Source organism: Chiloscyllium plagiosum, chromosome 7 (assembly GCF_004010195.1).
Source record: "Chiloscyllium plagiosum isolate BGI_BamShark_2017 chromosome 7, ASM401019v2, whole genome shotgun sequence".
In the NCBI taxonomy this organism is placed as follows: Eukaryota; Metazoa; Chordata; class Chondrichthyes; order Orectolobiformes; family Hemiscylliidae; genus Chiloscyllium; species Chiloscyllium plagiosum.
In genome coordinates this window covers 16,057,784-16,081,224 of record NC_057716.1, presented here as the reverse complement: position 1 = coordinate 16,081,224, position 23,441 = coordinate 16,057,784, and the positions used below count along the sequence as shown (strand labels likewise).

The window sequence follows — 23,441 nt, the reverse complement described above, 5'->3', positions numbered from 1 at the left end:
TCACTCTCTCACACTTACTCTCATGTGTATACACACTCACTCTCTCACATTTACTCTCATGTGTATACACACTCACTCTCTCACACTTACTCTCATGTGTATACACACTCACTCTCTCACTTGTGTACCCACAACACACACTCTCTCTCACATGCACATGTGCATGCACACACATCAAATTCAGCTCCATCAGCAGGCTGCAATACTCAGTGTTCTCAGCTGAGTTAAGAGATGTTTTGCTATGTTAAAGGGGATATATGAACATATTGTGTTTGTTATTGGTAGATGGTAGAAATGGCCTCAACATCCTGGGTTTGGGAAATGGGCAGGGCAAAAGACAGGCAGAGATTCCACTCTCTCTATTCAGTGACTATTGGTAACTAATGTAAGGCACTGGGAAATGGCCTTCAGCCACTCAGCACTGAAGCTCACACAAGAAGTAGAGATCAGCCAGTGCTCAGCAGGTTCAATATTTTGGGAGAGTGTTGGAATTAAAACAGCCAGACAAAATTGTGCCGTTGTCCAAAGTGACTCATTTTATTTAGAGATCCATTACAAGCATGTTTAACTGTTCACTGATTCAGTCTATCGCCTACACTAAGAGGTATTGTTAATTCTTTACATGATTAAACAACTTTTGGCATTACACAATCTTCGTCAGCCTCGCTTGTGTTACATTGCTTTCCAAATTAGTGCTGTTCATCAGTACCTGGAGCTGAAACCCTGTGCATTATGCAGCATAATGGGCTTCTTCACAACTACACAGAGGTGAAGGTTAGTTTGCAAAACGGTGTTTTGCTTGGAACTGCTTATTACTTCTGCAGTGTCTACATAGGCAGTACCCTGCTCTGAGATTTGCTTCCAGTGCCCTGTGAAGGAAAAGAAAGTGAATGAATTGAAATAATGTTGAGTACATTTTAACCAAAAACAAATCTGCTGATATGCATTTTGAAGGACCTTTGTCTGGGAACCTAATGATTCACTGCTCTGCAGTTGAAATAAAAGCATTTCCTAACATATACAGGCAATCACTTATGTGACAGAAGACTTGTTGGAGGTCATTGTTTATTTACAAAAATGGAATTTAAAACAGGCATGACCACCCACTTCCATAGTTGCAGGATTCTCTAGAAACACCACATTTGATGGTTATTGATGGGACCTGTGGTGTGGGCCATGGGGAGCTGCTCTATCAGAGGTGCTTTATATCTACTGCCTTTTCACTCAGAGACAAGGGTGCTATAAACTGAGACAAGCTGAACTCTTATCAGGTTTTCTACATTTTGTAAGATATCCCTGATCCCTGCACTCTAAAGTACACAGAAAAAGAATTTTACCAAATCAGATCTTCTCTCATACATTTTACCTCTTTGACTTGGTTCTTTTCTGAGCATGATGTTTACATAACCTCAGGCATTCCATAACTATACAGTATTCCACCACCTTTATCCTTGTAACTCCCATTCCAGCTATTCACAGTTCTTTACCAAATAATTTTACTTGATTTAGTGATCTACCTGGATCCTCATTTCTCATAGTCACTGTTTTATTGTGTGCAAGCATCCTTTCTGAATCTTGCAGGAATCTTGCTTACTTTATATTCAAGTCTTACAGCTTGTTCTTCTCACTCTGACTCCTAGACTGTTATTGCCTGTCCTTGGCATGCTGCAATGCTCCAGTGAATCACACTACAAACTGGAGGAACAACATCTCATCTTTACACTAGGCACTTTACAACTTTCTGGACTTAAATATTGAGTTCAGCACCTTCAGATTGTGAACCCCCTTCCTTCCTTTTCTTTTAGCTTGTTACGTTTTCTGTCACCATGTCCTCTCTCTCTTCTTGCCACTCCAACGCGATGCCTGTTCTTTCAAGTCTGGCAGTTAGACACATCATTGTTCTGCCATTCTCACATTCCAATGACTTAATCTGAACTATCAACACCTTCTCTCTCCAGCACCGTGCCCCCATGTCGCTCCCCCCACCCCCTACCAATGATAGCATAAATGCTGCCCCCCTCCACATTCCATGTCAGCTCTGATGAAGAGTCATCTAGATTTGAAACATTAGCTTGTTGTCTCTCCCTGGATGCTGGAGGAGAAAGTGAGGACTGCAGATGCTGGAGATCAGAGCTGAAAATGTGTTGCTGGAAAAGCGCAGCAGGTCAGGCAGCATCCAAGGAGCAGGAGAATCGACGTTTCGGGCATGAGCCCGAAGAAGGGCTCATGAAGGGCCCAAAGAAGGGCCCAAAGAAGAAACGTCGATTCTCCTTCTCCTTGGATGCTGCCTGACCTGCTGCGCTTTTCCAGCAACACATTTTCAGCTCTCCCTGGATGCTGCCTGACCCGTTGTCATCTCCAGCATTTTTTTGTTTTCAGTACAGATTCCAGCCTCTGCAGTAATTTGCTCCTGCTGTTGATGTGGCTTGGGCTTTTAGAAACAAGTTTTGTGTCTCCCCTTTGTCTTTCACCTCCATCATCTCCCCAGCCTCCTCCACATTATCATTTGGGGAGAAACTCCAAAGATCCAATCAATTTCAAATAGCTTTATCAATAATCTTTGAGATGCATTTTATTGCTGCCCTTATCTCCTCGGCCTTCTTCCTACTGCTCTCTTTCTCTTTGTTTGCTTCTTTTATTGTTGCAGGTTGGTCCATTTTTTATATTTTTCCCGAGTTTGGTTTGTTAGTTATTAACTCCCCAGATAGTTCTGTGTTCTCACAGAGTCACAAATGCTGCAGTGCAGAAGCAGGCCATTTCGGTCCATTATGTCTGCACCCTGCTCTCTGGTGCCAAATTCATGCCAAACTCCTTCCTGCCTCTTAACCCCACCCTGCGCAACGTTTCTATTTCAACAGTCATCAAATGTGCTCCCAAATTCTTCAACTGAACCTGCCATCACCATTCTTACAGGCACTGCACTCCACACCCAGGCAACCCACCCTGTGAAAAGTTTTTTTCCTCACTTTGCGTTTGCTTCTTTTGCAATACCCTTTAAAACCGTGCTCTTTGGTCCACTATTCTTTCATGAGGAGGACTAGATGCCCCCTATCCGCCATATCCAGATTGCTCTTAATTTTGAAAGCTTCAATCAAATGACCCCTCAGCCTTCTCTTCTCCAAGAGAAAACAGTTCCAACTTCTCTCGTCTATTTTCGTAACTGAAGCTCTTCATTCCTGGAACCATTCTTGTTTGTCTCTTCTGCATTCTCTCCAATGGTTTCAATCCTTCCTAAAGTATGGCACCCAGAACTGTAACGCAGTACTTCAGCTGATATCTAACCAGTATCTTATACAGCTCCTGCATAGCCTTGCTATTTTTGTACTCCATGCCTCTATTAATGAAGCCTAAATAGCTCTCATTATGCACATAAACAGCCAGGTCTATCTGCTTCTGCACACACTTTGGAATTGTACCCTTTATTTTGTTTTGTCTCTCAACTTATTTGTACCAAAATGTTTCACCTCACATGTCTCTGAATTGAACTTCATCAACCGCTTAGCTCTCCACCAACTTGTGAATATTCTTTTGATGCTGCCTTCCTCACGGTTTACAATTCTATTAGGGTTTTGTATTATCTGCAAACTTTAAAATTGTCCCTTCCACACCAAGATCCGCAAGGGTCACAGTATTGACCCATGAGGAATTCCATTACATCAACCTTGGAAAAAGCTTTCTGCCTGAAGAATATCCTTTACCCATTATCATGTCTTCATCTTCCAGGCGGATCCTCTTTGGGTTTTCCTTCTAGTCCTGTCAAGCACTTGATTGCTCCGCTAATCAGGATCTCGATTCCCAAGATAAGAGCTGCTACTCATCCCCTTTCACAACGTGCCCCGCCACACCCCCACCTTTAACTGATCAGCCATGCCATCCTCTCCATTCAAAGCTGTTACTGTCCCATTAATTCCAGTCAAAGCCATATAAATTCAACCCCAAGGAATTTACATAAAGAATCCAACTGAGAAATTCAGTCCCGACCATGATTGTAAAGGGGTAGAGTTACTAATCTAGGATGTATTACTGCGCCATTGTGCAAAGTCATCTTCCTTTGTCCATAGTGCACTGTAGCTCTGCCAAATAAAGGTCCATCACAAGTAAAATATTTTTGACATGACAGTTTAGTTCAGTGTTTTATTCACTACGTGCAATCAATAAGCATTGAGTGTTCTGTTGCACGATGAACAGCAAAGAAATATTAACTTGCTATGATGACAACTCTGTCTATCCATATTTTCTTTCAAGGCACTTGTCCTTATTTCAGATATTTCTTATTCATGGTAATCCAGACTAGAAATCAAATAGGGAAGTTCTTGAACATAACTGTATAGCATAGCCAGCACCTATTCCTCTGTACTGCATCAGTCTAGTCTCGTATCAGTAGAAATGGTGAAATAGATGTCAATAGATATGTGTACAGAATGTGACTCCATCACAAGTTAACATCAAAATCTAATGTACTGAATAGCAGTGATCTGATGTGATGCTCAGGGTTAAGAAGGGAGTTTGTATTGATTCGGTTGGTTGTGCTTTGTCAGGTATGATGAGACATTTTGTCTTGGAGTTTGATCAAACAAATTACCAGAAACTTGACTAAAGTCACTGTAGATTGCTCACGAGACAAGCCCACTTCCTCTGCTAGCTGTCTGTCTCATTTGTTAATGAATACATGTTTTGTAGTATAGAGAAGTACAAGCTGGCTACACCATGCGCCAATGCCGATGGATTTCCCTGCCTTGGTACGGCACACGGTTTAACACCAAATCAAGTTCAAAAGCTGCCCAACCTCACTTACAGCAAAGATGTGATGCAGAATTAACTTTTCTTTGCATAATATGTCAATTTCATACAGGTGGAGTGGAGGGATTCACTTCAAGTCTGGATTACAACGATAAAGAAATATGCGACTCTAGTACAAGTCCCTTGAGAGACATTATGAATAAGGAGAGTCGGTGCTATAGCAAGTTAATTTTGTGCTGTTGGTTGTTACTCTAAGCTTTCACCTCTGCATTCCAATGATGAATCTAAAGCAGAATGATAGGATTAAGCTGTCTCCTGCCTTTGCCAGTTGTGAGAAACTGCATATTATCGAGCTATAGCTGCAGACCCACAGAATAATAGTGCCCACAACCAGGCCTAAATTGGCACCAACTTGGCAATGTGACTTAGGCTTCAATCTGGCCTGCTCAGTGATGCAGAAAAGAGTTGACAGAATGATCTCATACCAAGCTTAGTCCCTTTGTCTACCATTTCAAATCATTCTCCAATTCTTTCCAATTCCTTAACCATAATAAATAAAAATGCATTAGAGGCGATGACTGGCAAACAGTAAAGACTGAATTGGAACAATAGGATCTGTGAGTCACTGTGGAAGCAGAAGGCTGTGTACTTGATATCATAAATTCCAGTCACCTCACAACCATTCAGAGAGTGCTTCAACTACTAAGGAGTTGCAGATTTTCACAAAATACTGAAGCCACTCCAATTGGGTCTTTCTTTTAACAAATATAGCCTAGCAAGCAAGTAGAGGCACTAAGCAAACTGACAGTTATATTAATATTAATCATTTGGTTAATATTGTTAAAAAGGATGAAGAATACCAATGTTGGGAATTTAAATCTTGGTTCAGCATTCGATAATGTTGGTTTGGGTCAGTGGTAGCACTCTCCCCTCACTATTCAAATCCCCATCAATGACTTCAGAACTTAATCTAGGCAGACAATCCTGTGCAGAGTGAAAGGACTATTTCAGTGCTGAATACACCACACTTCAAGTAGAATGGCCCGATGAACATTGAGGATCTCTGACACTGTTTGAAGAAAAGTTGGCTTGGCTAAAGTTTTATCTCTAGTCCACATTAACAGGAGCAGGTTAATTAGTTCTTCAGTTCATCATTGTTTACATGTGACAAGATAACTTGTGGATTTGCACTCATTAATGATTCAAATGACATGCAACATTTTAAGGTGGTTTTGCAAAATTATAAGTTAAAGTTCTTTCTTTTCACCCCATGACATGAACTCCCAGATTTGGTGCAAATAAAGCTAAGGTCACCATAGTCTTACCAGACCACAGGGCAACTCTCTCATTATTGAGAGGGAGAGATGACTGGTGGTGGCTTAACCTGAGGGCAGCTATGCCTCAGGTGAAAGGCTGAGAAAGAGAATCCTTCATAACAGCTTCAAGTGGCATGGGGAATTGAACTCATACTATGGTGGTACCGTGTATCATAAATCACTTGTCCAGCCAACTGAGCTAACTGACACCCAATGCTTCCAGACCTGGTACGGCATAAGGTTAAACCCCAAATCAAGATCAAAAGCTGCTCATCGAAAAGCCCAACCTCACTTGTAGCAAAACTGTGATGTAGAATTAAGTTTTCTTTGCATAATATGTCAATTCTTACAGGTAGAGTGTCGGGATAAATAGGGCATTGTCAAGCTGACAGATTGTGATTGGCAGAGTGCTGCAACAATCAGTGTTGCATCCTCAACTATTTACAATCTACCTTTGTGATGTAGACAAAGAAACAGGCAGTAATGCATCTTAGTCTGGTGACGATACAAAGCCAGGCGGAACATTTGGCTGAGATGGATGATACAAAGAGGCTTCAAGGGACAAAAAGGCAATGGGACCAGAGTAGGCATTCCACCACTTGATCAAGCTCCACCATTTGGCAAGATTATGACGGGTTACTCTGCAGGTGAAGTAAGAGGGCAACATGGTGGCAGATGGAGTATAACATGAAGTCTGAGGTATTCCATTTGGTGTTAAGAGTAGAGAAGCCGAATCTTTTTAAAATAGGAGTAAAACTTGTGGATCTTGATGTTCAGAGAAATGCATGTGCGGTTACATAAAGATCAAAAAGTTTGGTAAAGCAAGCAATCAGGATAGCAATGGCATATTGGCCTTTATTGTAAAAGTATTAGGAGTACACGAATAAAGAAGTCATGCTATACATATATGGGACTTTGGTGAGATCACAAGATTACAAAGTGCAGTTTTGGTCCCCATATTTAAGGAAGAATAAACTTGTATTGAAGGCAGTACAGCAAAGGTTTGTTAACTTGCCCCTATCTTGGGAGGTCATCCCATTATGTAAAGTAGGTCTATTTAGAAGAATGAGTAGAGATCTCATTAAAACATTCAAGACTATGAAGATGCAATGTTTTCTTGTTGGGGAATCTATAATACAGAGCATCATTTCAGGTGAAGGAGCTGCTCATTTCAGACTGAGGTTTGGAGAAATTCCTTAACTCAAAGATGTGAGACCTTGGAATTCTCCACAACAGACAGCTGTGCATGCACCATTATTGAATACAGTTCAGGCTGAAATAGACAGATTTTGGTCTGCCAGGGAATTGATGTAATAGGCAGGAAATTGGAGATGAAGGTCAAAATCAGCCACCATCATGTTCTTAGGTGGATCAAGCTTGTTGGGAGTATGCTATATTCCAGCTGTTATTTTTTATGTTCTCTACTCATGTCTAGTCGCTTTTAGAAGCAAAAGGAATATTTCTCAATGTTGTTCCATTACATGTTCCCTACATATATCTTTGAAAAGCCATGTCTAACTACAGCAGTGCAAACTTTAATAGATAAAATACTGCTTTTCAGTCTGAGCTCAAACGTAGCTTAACCATGGATCCCTGGATTTCTGTAGATCAGGCTGAGCGTCAATAATTTTGGCATATGATACTCATTAATGACTCTTATTTGCAACTTTACAAGTTAAATTTGATAGCCCCATCACTGGCTCCTCACAGGCCATTACAAATAGAAAATGATCAATTAAGCAATATCTTACATTGTGCAGTCATATAGTCCATTTACTCATCCTCTGGGAAAAAGAACTCATGACAAGCTGCGGTGGTCATAGCAACGAAAGCAACAAACTCCTGAAAATCACACTCAGCATCACCGTCACTATCCAGACTTTCCATCAACTTGTCCAGGGTCTCTTGGTCTTTAATGTCCTAAGAAGTTTTTTCAAAATAAAAACAGAACTCAAACTTCAAACAGCAAAACAGATTTTTATGATACAGTGTTCTGTGTATGTTTACATTAATCTAACACTTTTCCCTTTCAAATATATGTGCATGGTCATTTAAAGTGAAGCAGTCCAAACCCTAAGTATCAGAATGCAACATTTGATTCCCTTGCAGAACTTATTCCAATGTGGCATCCACTTCTTCCAATTGTTTTAATGAGGCATAAACTGTTAAAAAATAATTCACTTGCAAAATGTATCTTTAATGTCCTTTAGCCAGTTGATTGAAAGAAAAGTCAAGGTTTTTAAGTCAAATACTAACATTTCCTAGGCTTAGAAATATAGCAAATAGGCTGTTTGTTTCTTCAGACCAATGCACTACATTGTTCCTGCTTTCTCCACATAGTCTTTGATCCCTTTAGAGCTAATAACTATATCTAATAGCATCTTCAAAATATTTCACGCTTTGGTCTTACTCATGATCTGTGGCAGAGATTTCCACTGGCTCACCACTCTCTGGGTGAAATATTGTCTCCTCATTTCAGTCCTGATTGGCTATCCCTGTCATCCTTAGACTGGGCCCCTTGATTCTGGACTCCCTGTTCAATGGGAATATCCTTTTTGCATTTATCCTATTTGGTTCTGTTAGAACTGTTTACGTTTTTCATGAGACTACCCCCCTCATTCCTCTAAACTCCAGTGAATATAGTCCTAATCAATCCAGTCTCTCTTCACACTAGTCCTACCATTCCAGGAATTAGTCAAAATGTGTGGTGCTGGAAAAGCACAGCCACCCAAGCAGCATCTGAGGAGTAGGAGAGTTGACATTTTGAGCATAAGCTCTTATTCAGGAATGATGAAGAGTTCATGCTTGAAACGTTGACTCTTGCTCCTCGGATGCTGCCTGATTGGCTGTGCTTTTCCAGAACCACACCTTTTGACTCTGATCTCCAGAATCTGCAGTTGTCACTTTCTCCATCCCAGGAATTACTCTGATAATCCTTTGTTGCACTCCCTCCATAGGCAGAATCCTCTCTCTAAACAGACATTTATTCAAGTTTCCTTCATCATAGCTGTTCTTTCGAACTTATTTCTAATCCTGCCCTGTCCAATCCATAGAGGCTGTCTAAAGCCTTAGAAAGCATTGCCCAGACCAACAGCTTTCACAGATATTCAGAAAAAAGAAACATTAGGATATTTACTACTGTCAAATTCAGTGCAATCACTTGTTCTTTCCCACTTATGTGAAATAGTCTTAAATGCTGTGTAAGATTTGCAACCCTACAATACCCCGATGGCTTAATAATTCTGGTTTGACAATTGAACCTACGCCAGGTTTCAGTGAAGTGTTTTTTTCTGCTGGTTTCCACCTTCAAGACGCTGTGTAAGATTTGCAACCATACAATACCCCGATGGCTTAATAATTCTGGTTTGACAAATTTGGTTGACAATTGAACCTATGCCAGGTTTCAGTGAAGTGTTTTTTTCTGCTGGTTTCCACCTTCAAGACAATTACATCAAGGCACGTGTTAAAACTCAGCAGAACAGAGTGCAATGTGCTCTTTATTTAACCTCTGAGCAGCTCCACTGTTATTTAGTAATTCTGGAATGGGTCAGAACTGTTAATAAAATAAATTACTGAAGGGAAAAATTCCCCAAAAATGTAATCAATGCATTTTCATTGGGCTGAGCTGGGCTATGCTAGTGGCTTGTAAAACAATCATCTGAGTTGACATAGCATTGCAGATCACATGAGATATTTGTGATCACTATTTGTGAAACCGTAAGCTATTAAGGTCCTTAATACTTTCCAAGGCATATTACGCAGCACACCCAGAAGCTGAGACATAGAGATCACACTCCATCTCTGATCCCTACTCTGTTAGCTTTTCACATTTGGAGGATGGTTTAAAGACTATTGCTCGCATGATAGAGAGGTCATGGCACAGAGGAGGACATTTGGCCAATGAAGCCCATTCTGATGCTCAAGCTGCACATCATCCTCATTCAGAACTATATCCCAGTAGTTTCAAATCCCTGAACAGCATTATGGATGCACCTAGTCCACATGGGGAGCAGTGCTGTGAGAAGGCTCCTCACCACCATCTTCTCAAGGACATTTCGGAATGGTTAATAAACGCTAGCCTAGCCAGTGATGCTCACATCCTGTGAAAGTATTTAAAAATACAGTTAATCTTATATTTCCCCCACTTTATTCCTGCAACTGATAAGCTTTTTTCCCTCAATTGCCTGTTCAATTTCCTTTTGATTTCGTTGATCATCTCCAGATCCACTACCATTGTGAACTGTAAGTTCCACATAACCACCACTCACTACAAAAAATAGTTCTTCCTCACATCCCTTGGCAGGTCTTGTCCAAAACCTTACATCTGCATCCCCTAGCTAATGGAAATAACTTTTCTTTGTCTATTTTGTCTGAACCTGTCAAAATTTTGTGTAATTCAATCAAGTTTCGCCTCAGGAGAACAGTCCCTGCTTCTCCAGTGTAACCTTTTAACAAAATTTATTCATCTCTGGCCCCATTCTGCTAAAGCTTCCTGCACCCTCTCAAGGATCTTCACATCTTTCCTATTGTATAGCAACCAGAATGGAATGGAATACTCTTCTTGTGGGTTAGATGGCTCAGTGGTTAACATTGTAACCTCAGCAATACTAAGGATCTAAGTAATAGGGTAAATGGTATAGAAAGTAGCTATGACACTTATAGGAAATGCCAAGATTTCTAAGGTTTTGCAGATAAATGTTAGGTTTTGGGGTTTCAATTGTCCTGCCTTCACTTGCTGGTGCCCATGCTTGGGATTTCCTTCTTGATCCTCTCGGACTCTCTACCTCACCTTCCCTCTTTAAGCCACTCTTTAAGACCTACCCCTTTGACCAAGGTGTTGGTCATTTGACCTCATGTCACCTTATGTGGTTCAGTTTCCAGTTGGGTGACACTGTTGTGAAACACACTGGGATGTCTTATGAGGTTATTGCTGCCAAATAAGCAAAAGTTGTTGTTGGTGTTATTTATATATTTTTAAACCAGTAAATGGAAATGACATGCTGTCCCAATTTGCTCCCTAAGTTTATTTATTGAGTAGCTAAGACAAGGAAGATTTAGTTCTCAACTTATACTGATTTGGCTGATAGCCACTGAGTTTTCTAAGAGAGTCTACTTCTGAGTTAGGCCTGTGAAATTCAACTAGCTTTGCTATTCCCGATTATTTTAATACTATCTGCTGGATCTCAATAAAAGTGAATATTCGATCTTACTAACCTTATACCTGTACTGATTTGTGGATAAACGTAGGTGGTGCACTCATTACCATTATAAACACACAAATGGTTTGCTTCCGACGCAAGACCTCAGACTGTTGGACTGTTTTGCCCTTACAACAGAACTCTGTCAGCATGAAGGAAGAGAGGAAATTTAAAAAAAAGCAATATAGGCGCACAATCCTTTATCCGAAATGCTCGGGACCAGCTGGGTTTCAGAATTCAGAATTCTTCGAATTTCAGAATAAGCCATAGAGTCATAGAGATGTACAGCATGGAAACAGACCCTTCCGTCCAACCCATCCACGCTGACCAGATATCCCAACCCAATCTAGTCCCACCTACCAGCACCCAGCCCATGTACCTCTAAACCCTTCCTACTCATATACCCATCCAAATGCCTCTTAAATGTTGCAATTGTACCAACCTCACCACTTCCTCTGGCAGCTCATTCCATACTCGTACCACCCTCTGTGTGAAAAAGTTGCTCCTCAGGTCTCTTTTATATCTTTCCCCTCTCACCCTAAACCTATGCCCTCTAGTTCTGGACTCCCCCACGCCAAGGAAAAGACTTTGTCTATTTATCTTAACCATGCCCCTCATAATTTTATAAACCTCTATAAGGTCAACCCTCAGCTTCAGATGCTCCAGGGAAGACAGCCCTAGTCTGTTCAGCCTCTCCCTGTAGCTCAAATCCTCCAATTCTGGCAACATCCTTGTAAATCTTTTCTGAATTCTTTCAACTTTCACAACATCTTTCCGATAGGAAGGAGACCAGAATTGCACGCAATATTCCAACAGTGGCCTAACCACATTTATCTGAATTAAACTCCATCTGCCACTTCTCAGCCCATTGGCCCATCTGGTCTAGATCCTGTTGTAATCTGAGGTAACCTTCTTCGCTGTCCACTACACCTCCAATTTTGGTGTCATCTGCAAACTTACTAACTGTACCTCTTATGCTTGCATCCAAATCATTTATATAAATGACAAAAAATAGAGGACCCAGCACCGATCCTTGTGGCACTGCACTGGCCACAGGCCTTCAGTCTGAAAAACAACCCTCCATCACCACCCTCTGTCTTCTATCTTTGAGCCAGTTCTGTATCCAAATGGCTAGTTCTCCATGTATTGCTGTGACAGTTTGATGGTGAATTAAAAAAAACTTACCAGAGGAACACACTCACTGAGTAAAATGGGCCTTGAGACAGAATCAAGGCATGCCTTGCTGGGCCTTGCCCCCCCCCCACACGTCACATCTGAGTGACACGCATCGAGTGGGTGTCGACTTGAGTTAACTGTTTGCATGCCAAACAACCTTGTTAATGAGAAAAAAAGTCACAAAAATCCCTCAGACTTTGGAGCGTTTTGGATTTTGGATAAAGAATTGTCCAACCGGATTATCTGTTCTGAAGAAAGGGCGTCAACCTGAAACATTAACTCTGCTTCTCTCTCCACGGATGCTGCCAGACCTGCAGACTTCTTCCAACACTCTCTTTTTATATTGTCTTGCAGTCTTGTCCCTTAAGTGTCCATTATCAGTCAGCACACCTGAACAATCTGTGATATGAGTCAAAAGGTTGTAGGTTTGACATCAACATCAACATCTGGTTTTATAATGTCTGAAAGTTCAACCAGGAGCAATGAACAAGGAACAATAAATCCCTCAGAAACTGAGTCACATTAATGATTTTGATGATACCACTAATTTTTGTGATTATAAGTTGGTTTGAAGTAACATTTTAGGATTTTACTGGAATGATTGTGATGTGGTCAGCCAAATGGACTCCATACAATGTGAGTTCCCTGATTGGGGCTGTTAATCAGGTCTAATCAGGGGGCCCTGGCTGACAGACAATAAACAGGAGTGTCAGAGGTTCTGTTCACTCTGAGAGCTGGCTCTGAGGAAGCTGAATCAGTGTCAAGGACTCTCCGCATGTAAATAAAGAGTGACTTGGTGATGGGATACCGGCCGTTATGGAATTATATCTTTCTAAACAATCTCTATTTGCCAAGGGAAGCACTGAAACAGTTAAAAACAGGCTGACAACACAATAATTGATGCTCTAGAATAATGAAAGTCTTGCTAAATACTTCACCTTGCTATATTCATCTGATCATAGAGGGTTGCCATTTAGGAAATAGCCTTCACTCTCAGTAGGTTACCTTACTGGGCAAGTGAACCAGAGAGCAGAGTTCAAATCCCATCATGGGAAATTCTGAAATCTAAATGTAATGGATTAAATGGATTGGAATAAAAGGCTAGGATCACCAATGATGGCCACGCAACTGTTTGACTGTTGTGAAAAACCATGTGATCCATTAATGGCATTTAGGTGAGAAAATCTGCAGTTGCTGATTGATCCAGCCTAAATGTGACTCCAGGCCCGCAGCAATGTGATTGACTTTTAACAGCCCTCTGAAATGGCCAAGCAGTCCACTGAGCTGTATTCAAGATAGTGATTCCCCACAACCTTTTCAAAGTGATCTAGGGATGGGCAATAACTGTACCACCCAAATTCTATGACTGACTCAGCTATGTTGCTTGCAGGGATGTTGGTAATTTAGATCAGGTATTCACACAAGGTTTGGTGAGTCGGGAGCAGAGGAATGGGAGGGACAGTCATTCCCGAGCTGCTCCTATGATCTGCTTGAGAGTTGCCTCATGATCACATTGCAATGTTGGTCTCTTGGTTTCAGGAACCTAAGACTCAGGACCACAAACAAGAACTAAGAAACAGCCCATTCTGTAGATTTTGTGACACCTAAACATGCCAACAATAAAATCAACCAATTTGTGTGGTGGGGTCGGGGTGGTTGCAGCACTATGATGAATATAGCTGACAAAATGAAATAAATTGTTCTGACGGGAGCTGGTGCAGACATGATGGGCTGAATGTCCTCCTTCTGCCTCATGAATCTCTGTGATTGTGTGAAATGGTGTCTCCACATGGAGACTGTTTGTTGTGAGAACAAAAACCACTTTGCAGTCTCAGACCTGACACCAGTATTGGAAGGGTGCCTGCTAAAATCAGAAGCACAGAGACTGGAACCCACCCAAGAGCCTTTTCTCCCCTCGGTGGCTCAAAATGAACTGTACTTACACCAATGAAGTTGGAGAGCTCATTGTTAATGAGCTCCTTCAGTTCCACCTTCTTCAACTTCAGCTTATCCCCTTCTCTCCCGCTGTATTTGTGAAAAGTTTCAATAATTGTGACCATTGCGTTCTCCAGGTCAGACATTCTGTTGGAATAACCCTGCATTAGGGCAAAAAGAGAGCGAAAGGTTAGTTCTTGGTGCAGTTTCCAAGTCCCTCCATGGCCACATTACCACACCCCTTTCTCCAGCCCAGACCTCTGTAACCTCCTCCAGCCCCATACCCCCTGCGAGATATCTATATTCCTCTAATGCTACTCTCTCTGACTTGAATCGTTCCACCATTAGCGGCCATGCTTCCAGCTGCCTGAACACTAGGCCTTGAAAATCCTTCCGTAACTCTTACCACCTCTCTCTCTCCCTCCCCCCCCCTCTCTCACATTCTCTCCTCCTTTTAAGACACTCATTAAACTTTACCTCCTCGAGCAAGTTTTTGAAAAACTCCTTATGCAGTTCGATCTCTAGTTCTTTGTCTCCTGAGGGACGAAATATTTTTTCTAAAATTATACCTTGCACGAAGACGAACTCAATAGTCTCAAATATGCCTGAGTGTAAAAGTTCATCAGAAGCAGACTCTGATGGCACATCCCTTTCTCTAAGGCAGGAAACCCAAGTTTAAGTCCTCGCTGCTTCAGAGGTGAGGAAGAACATCTCTGAACAGATTGGTTAGAAAATATCTAAAAGTACATCAGGAAAGTTATTGTCAGTGAAGGGTGCCACTTTATTTGTTCTGGACTCTTAACTGGGGCTCACAGTGGTTGGGTGCCAACATCCGTGGGTGACACAGTGGCACAGTGGTTAGCACTGGTACCTCACAGCGCCGGAGACCCGGGTTCAATACCTGCCTCAGGCAACTGTCTGTGTGGAGTTCGCACATTCTCCCCGTGTCTGCGTGGGTTTCCTCCGGGTGCTCCAGTTTCCTCCCACAGTCCAAAATGTGCAGGTCAGGTGAATTGGCCATGCTAAATTGGCCCGTAGTGTTAGGTACAGAGGTAAATGTAGGGGAATGGGTCTGGGTGGGTTGCTCTTCGGAGGGTCGGTGTGGACTTGTTGGGCTGAAAGGCCTGTTTCCACACTGTAAGTAATCTAAAGGAATCTAATCTAAAGGATAAAATCAATGCTCTTGAGAGGGGAAAAGTGAAAGAGCCTGGGTTCCATCATGATCCAGTCACTGCCTGGTGACAAACTCACATCTGCACTGTCAGCGGTGACAGTACCACTTTAAAATTGTCAGCATTAACTGACAACAGAAACATTTTCATCAGCTTGCAGAGGCCATGGGTGCAGTTGCTCTCACAAAGATAGCAGTGATAAGTCCACCTCTATCGAACAGGACAGGAAAGACTGCTAGAAGACTTGGTGGATACTCTCCCATTCAAAGCAGTCACCAGGACAGCTCCTGGTAATGAGGGCACAAGTTCCCGGAGAGAGGTGGCGAACGAACGAGAGACTCGCATTTGTAAAGGCCCTCTCCCATACCTCACAGTGTTTTGTTGCCAATGAAGCACTTCTGAAGCACAGTCACTGTTGCAATGCAGGAAATGTACCAGTTATGTGTGCGCACAGCAAGATCCCACAGCAGCAATGTGATGATGACCAGGTAATCTGTCTCGTGCTGTTGATTGAGGGATAAAGGTCAGGACACTGGGGATAACTTCCCTGTTCCCTTTGAAGTATGGCCACAAGCTCTTTCACATCCAGTTGTGCAGGCAGTCGGGACGTCAGTCTGATCCAGAAAGTGCCCACTCTGACAGTGCAGCGCTCCCCCAGCCCTGACACTGGAATGTCAACATGACAATTTCTGTTTGAAACCCTGGAGCTCGGTCTGCTGGGCAGCCCTGTCGTTAGAGTTCCCGCCTCTCCAGCTGTCAAGGCTTGTTAAGCGACCAACGAATGACCACTTAAAGGCCTCAACCCATCGTCATTAATGAGTGGCAGGCCTTATCATTATGTGAGTCATATGTAAATGGAGAAAGGTTGGTGTGATTAAAAACCATTTTCACTCAGTGAGTGGTTAAGGTATGAAAAGCACTTCCTGGAAGTGTGGTGGAAATAATTCAGTTGAGACATTCACGAGGCCCCTGGATGATTATTTGAATAGAAATGATGTCCAAGGATTTGGGGAAAAAGCAAGAGATTGGCACTAGCCAATGACTTTGATTTTGAGATGTGATGCAATGGGTACGATGGGCCAAATGGCCTCTTTATGCACTGTAACAATTCTGTGATTTTGTGATTCAGACATGACAGGATGTTGTTGTGGTTCTGTTCGCCGAGCTGGAAACTTTTGTTGCAGACGTTTCGTCCCCTGTCTAGGTGACATCCTCAGTGCTTGGGAGCCTCCTGTGAAACGCTTCTGTCGTGTTTCCTTCCGGAAGCGGCAGGGACAGGCCACTATAAATGCCGGAGGAAACACCACAGAAGCGCTTCACAGGAGGCTCCCAAGTACTGAGGATGTCACCTAGACAGGAGACGAAACGTCTGCAACAAAAATTTCCAGCTCGGCGAACAGAACCACTACAACGAGCACCCGAGCTACAAATCTTCTCCCATGACAGGATGATTTCAATCATGCTTTTCATTGATTTTGTTCATCACTGCAAAATCATTGGGAATACCAAGAATGCTTCCTGTAATTCTGTCCATATACTGTTGGTGAAAATCCTGACTGACGGATAGACCAAAACGTGGACTCTCTAGTGATTTCTTATGACCCTTTCCTAACTGAACTGACCAAGATCTCATCATCAGCAATCACTTGCTAACACCTCGGAAATTTCATGTCACTTGTCAATATCTACAATTAATATGTAGCATGGAAAAGAGTTCAGCTCTTGTGAATTTGGGATTCAGCACTTCTCAATTTGGAACTTTATGTGGTCATCCTTTTACAAATGGATTTCGGTGTCCTGGGTCCGCACACACCCTGATTATGTTCTGATTTTCTCTCGCCAACCTTCATATATCCGACAGCTCCCTCCCTCCCTTACTCTGTCAGTTCTGCCACCTTCTGTCACAGCCACTATCCAAACTCAATGCATCAATGCCTCCTCTCCCCTGTTCCAAGAGATGTCCCCAGACAAGAAAAGCAATTCCTACTCAGACCAATCACGTGTTTCTTGTTCGCTGTGTACTTAATTCTAAAGGTGCAATATAAGGTGAAATTGCATTTCAATGAGGGTACCTGAGATGTTAACATTAAAAAGGTACCCTCAAAGCTTACTATCAGGAAGCACATTCTGCCATCAATCCGCTGCCAACTTAACACCCAACATTTCTCCTGTGTAAAGCCAGTTTCTTTTTCATTTTGTGTCTTTGATTGTGGACCAAAATGGGAACAGGACTGTTTTTAATCCAAGGATTGAAGAAGTCAGCGACTCCACACTATGTACTGTCCAAACTGCTGTTTGTTCCTGCAGCTACACTGGCACCAAGTGGGTGTGTACAAAGGGAGATTGAGCAGCCAATCAGTCTGTGGTATTGTGACCAGTTGTTGACAACAAAAGCCTTCTGCCTGCCAACAATGATTGGTATCTGTGATTGGCTGCTAGCTAGCAGAATAGATTGTGATTGTGAATGGTACAGCCAGAAACCTTATGTTTGCTGGAAAGGGAAGTGCTCTCTTTCACGCTGCAGTCAAACATATCTAGAGTCTGAAGAAGGTCTGTTTTTTCCTCCTCACTCACTGCTGTAAGTTGTTCCTTTTACCCAATAAGTCAGAGACATGGTCAGTTGTGAACCAGCCACTCTTTGTTTCCAATGAATACATGGATATGAGAGGGTGTGGAGCAGTAAGAAATGGATCATCTCAGTGAACGCTGCAGGTAGCAGCTATTGAACTGCCTTCCCAGTTTTTCTCTCCACCCTCAACACCAATTTAGTTTTGTCTGTATCTGTTCGTGTGGGCAAGTTCTATAAGTTTTAACTCGTAGAGTTATATGTCGACAGTTCATAGATTTTACCTATAGCTGGAACCTATTAATTTGAAATAAATAATAAGATGAACACATAATTCAGATGGAAATAGAGGGATACAGATACTGTAAGTGAAGACAGTTTTAGTATGGAAGGGCAAAATGTGTCGGTGCAGGCTTGGATTGTTGTAGGGCCTGTTCCTGTGCTGTGTTTATATTTGTTCTTTGTTCTTGTTTAGTGCAGTCACCTTGGATTTACTTTAAGTTAACCTGGTTAAAGACAGGTTAATAAAGACAGGTAAATTGGGGACATTTTGTATACTTTGATTAAATCTTTAACTTTTGTGGTGACTTGTGATCATAGCAGGCTTAACTTCTACTGCACTACCCCAGTGAGACAGCAGGATTACTGTTCGACAGATATTTAAAAGGGAAAAGAATTAGTACAGTGAGAGCCCTCTTAAGAGTGAGAATGGGAAGTTAATTATAGAGAATAAGAAAATGATAGATGAAATGAACAAATTTTTTGCTTCTGTCTCAACTTTAGAGAATACAAAAAGAAAATTCCAGTAGTAGCTGTAAATCAGAACTTAGAAGGAACTGGAACTTAGTGGAACCATGGTCACAGGGTAGACGTACTTATCAAACTGATGGAGCTGTGGCCTGATATATCTCAGGTCCAGATAGACTTCATCCTAGGCCTTAAGAGAGGTGGTTAATGAACTAGTAGCGTTGTAGGTGTTAATGTTCCAAAAGTTCCTAGATTCAGCAAAGATTCCATCAGACCAAAAAGTAGAAAATATTACCATTCTAAAAGGGAGCGAGGATGAAAACAGAAACTTTAAGTTGGTTCGCTTGATGTCAGTCATGGGAAAGGTGTTGGGTTTGGTCGTTAAAGGGATTATAACTGCACATTTTGGAAAACTCAAGGTAATTGGGAAGAGTCAACATAACTCCATAAAAGGTCAATCATGCTTAAGCAATGTATTGCAGTTCTTTGAAGGAGTAACATGAGCTATAGATAAAGGGAAACTTGAAGACATAACCTACTTGGATTTCCAGAAGGCATTTGATAAGGTATTACAGCAAAGGTTATTGTGGGAGAGCAAAAGCTCATGATGTCGAAGGGAACACAGTGCAACTGACAGACTAGCTGGCCAGCAGAAAACAGAGAGTTTGCATAAATGTGTCTTTTCTGATTGGCAGGATGTGATGAGTGTACTACTGCAAGGAGTCTGTGCTGGAACCTTTTACAATTTACATCATTGAATTAGAGAAGGGAAATGAGGGCATGGGAACAAAATGCACAGATGCCACCAGGATAGGTAGGAACGTTTGTTGTGAAGAAGACATAAGGAAGTTACAAGTGAATATAAATAGTAGAATGCCAGAAAGTGAAATTATTTACTTTGGTGAGATGAATGAAAAAGCGAAGAATTACTTACAATATCTAACATCTGCAGAATTCCAACGTGCACAGGGATTTAGGAGCTGTAAGTCCAAAAGGTTGGAACAATACATGTTCAGGAAGGTTACTGAGATACTATCATTTATTGCAAGAGGAATTGAACATGAAGGTGAGGATGTTATGTATGCATCAGGTACAGAGGGTGTTGGTGAGACCACATACCGAATAACATCTGGAGAACTGAAATAAACACGAAGTATTGCACGAAGTTTGGCAGTACTGTGGAGGGAGTAACCTGTTTAATGTTTCTAATACTACACTTTGAAGTTAAGTTTTTGATCAAGAAGTGAGTGACCAGTAAGTGCAAACAGTGCTACGGCATAAGGTGGCAATTTGAGGAAGAGGTTCAATGTCCTTAACAACTTTCCTGAGGGAATGCATGTCTGTGTCATATCTGTGGGAAACAGTTACAAAGTACTTACAGCACAGAAACAGGCAATTTGGCCCAACTGGTCCATGCTGGTGTTAATGCTCCACAAGCTCCAATTCTAGGAAGGGGATAAACCGACCATGGTTAACTCAGGAAGTTAACGATAGAATTAAATTGAAAGACAAAAAACATACAATGTGGCAACCATTCATGGTAAACCAGTGGGTATGAAAAGTTATAAAAGCCAACATAAGGTGACTGAGAAAAAGAGGGAGAAAATAAACAATGAAAGTAAATGATGAATTAGTAAGCAATGTAGAAATGGATAGTAAGAGCTTCTTTAAGTATATAAAAAGGAAGAGTGAACGTTGGCCCCTTAGGAGAAGAGATTTGGGAAATAAAACTGGGGAGCCAGAAAATGGTAGAGACATTGTTCCAATACTTTGCATGACTTTTCACAGTGTAGGATGCTAACAGAATGTCAAAATACGAAATAAGGAAGGGGCTAAAAGGCAGGGCGTGGGAAGGAAATAAACACTATAGCTATTGCTAGAGAGAAAATACTAGGGAAACTAATGAGTCTAAAGGCTAATAAGTCCCCAGGATTTGATGGATTACATCCTTGAAATTTAAAGGAATTTCTACCAAAATAATGGATGCACTTGTAGTAATCTTCCAAGAATTGTTACTTTTTGAAAAATGTTTCAGAGGATTGGATAACTGCCAGTGGAACACCCTTCATCAGAAAGGGAGGGAGACAAACTTAGAGGTAATGACAGTTCAGTTAGCTTAACATCTGAACTTGGGAAAATGGTAAAGTCTATAATAAAGGATGGAGTAACAGAACATTTTGAAATGCATATTATAACAGAGCAGAGTTAGCATGATTTTATGCCTGACAAAATTACTAGAGTTATCTGACCAAGTAACATGCCAGATAGATAAAGAAGAACCAGTAGATATTATATATTTGGATTTGCAAAATGCATTCATTAAGCAACTGCACATAATGCTATTTGATAAGAACCCAAAGGGAATGGGGTATAAAATAGGGAAGTCTTGCTAAAATTATACAAACAATAGACAGACCACACTTGGAATACTGTGATTAATTTTGGTCTGATTATCTAAGGAAAGAAAAACTGGCATTGGAGACAGTTCAGAGGAGGTTGATCCTGCATATGGAAGAATAATCTTCTGAGGACAGGTTGAGTAGGTTGGAATTGTGTTCTTTGGAGTTTAGAAGAATGAGAGGTGGCCTTATTGAAACATTTAAGATTCTTAAGGTGCTTAGCAACATAGATACAGAGAGATTGTTTCATCTTGTGGGAGAGTCTAAGACCAGAAAGCATAGTCTAAGAGTATTAAACACAATGATGAGGGGGAATTTCTTCTTGAGAGGGGAGTGAATTTGTGTAATTCTTTATTGCAGGGCGCTGAGTCATAAAGTGTATTCAAGGTGAGATAGCTTGATTTGTAATCAATAAGGGGAATGAAGGGTTAAAGGGATAATGCAGGAAAGTGGAATTGAGGATTATCAGATAAGCCAGATCTCATTGAACGGCAGATTAGACTTAAAGGGTAGAATAGATTACTTATGCTCCTTTTGGTCTTATGCTCATCTTTCACATAATAACTTACATTGCCAAAGAGATGTCTATGCAGCAAATAACAAAATATGCCTAGCCAAAATTTCAAAAAGGTTTGGGTATGTAACAAGCAGTGTGGATAAGGGGGAACCATTAGTATGGTGTATCTGGATATACAGAAAGCATTCAACAAGATATCACATAAAGATTAAAGATGCACACAGTTATGACATAGTTGGTTAGCTCAGTTGGCTGGCCAGCTGGTTTACAATGCAAAACTATACTAGCAGCACACGTTCAATTCCTGACACAGGCTGAAGTTACCATGAAGGTCCTGCCTTCTCAATCTCACCTCTTGCCTGAAGTATGGTGATGCTCCAAATACATTCACCACCAGTCAATTCTTTCTCTTGAAGGAGAGAGCAGTCTTTTGGGACTTTGGCAATTTTACCCATAATATCATGAGGGGTATAGAAAGGAAGAAACTTTTCCCTTCAATGACCAGGGGCAAAGATTTAAGGTAATGGACAGAAGGTTTAGAGGAGATGTGTGCAAAGCAGCTTTCACTTTTTTTAAAAGACTTCTTTTAAGTCATATTCTAGAGATAACTTAAGGTTTTGTATAAAAAAGGTGACATCTCAGCTCAGACAATACATAAAAGCTGTGAGGTTAGAGTCTGTCTGTATCTCAATCTTGAGTCAGACACATTCTATTTCCAAAGTCATAACATCAACTATAACACTGTAAAACCCTGTCATGGCAACCACTGCAAGACATGTCATATTATCAACATGGACACCACTATTACATGGGGACACCACCCACCATGTACGAGGCAGCTACTCATTTGGCTCAGCCAAAGTTGTCTATCTCATTTGCTGCAGGCAAGGATGCCCCAAGGCATGGTACATTGGCGAGACCAAGCAGACGCTATGACAATGGATGTGCAACACTGTGCAACAATTGCCAGACAGTGATGTTCCCTCCCAATTGGGGAACACTTTAGTGGGCAGGGAAACCTGGCCTCGGATCTTCGGGTGACCATCCTGCAAGGTGGACCTTGGGATACACAACTACGCAGAGAGGCCAAGCAGAGGCTGATAGCCAAGTTTGGTACCCATGAGAATCGTCTCAACCGGGACCTTGAGTTCATGTCACACTACAGGTGACCCCACTACACTATACACTCTCTCACACACACAGACCCATACACGCACACATACACACAAATTCTTACATGCTCACATACACTCTATCATACACACGCACTCTCTCATACACTTACACATACACCCCCTACACTCACATCCAAGCATACAACCTCTCAAAGGCTTATACTCTGTCACACTCACACACACTCTATCAAGCATGCCCACAAACAAACACACACTCTCTCATGCGCACTCACATTCACATGCACACAGTCACATGCACATAGTTACACACTCTCTCTCTCTCTCTCATGAGCGCACACACTTTCTATTTTGCGCAAAAAGCATACAATCTACAGGCAGTCAATCCATATAACATTTTATAAATACCCACTTTGGAAATAGAAGCAGTCTGACTCAAGATTGTGATACAGGCACTTTCCTAGCCTCACACCTTTAATGCATTGTCTAAGCTGAGATGTCACCTTTTTTTTTACAAAACCTTTAGTTATCTCGAGAATGTG

At 41.6% G+C, this 23,441-nt stretch overlaps 1 protein-coding gene across 1 annotated transcript; it reads right to left on the bottom strand.

The window, feature by feature from the left end:
* Positions 1-513: 513 nt before the first annotated feature.
* On the bottom strand, positions 514-20,302 carry s100b (S100 calcium binding protein, beta (neural)). Its single transcript, XM_043693096.1, has 4 exons — positions 20,230-20,302; positions 14,374-14,526; positions 7,808-7,976; positions 514-869 (listed from the first exon to the last, which is right to left on the bottom strand). The coding sequence occupies exons 1-3, from the start codon at positions 20,263-20,265 to the stop codon at positions 7,830-7,832; spliced, it is 336 nt and encodes a 111-aa protein (XP_043549031.1). The 5' UTR covers positions 20,266-20,302; the 3' UTR covers positions 514-869; positions 7,808-7,829.
* Positions 20,303-23,441: the final 3,139 nt, after the last annotated feature.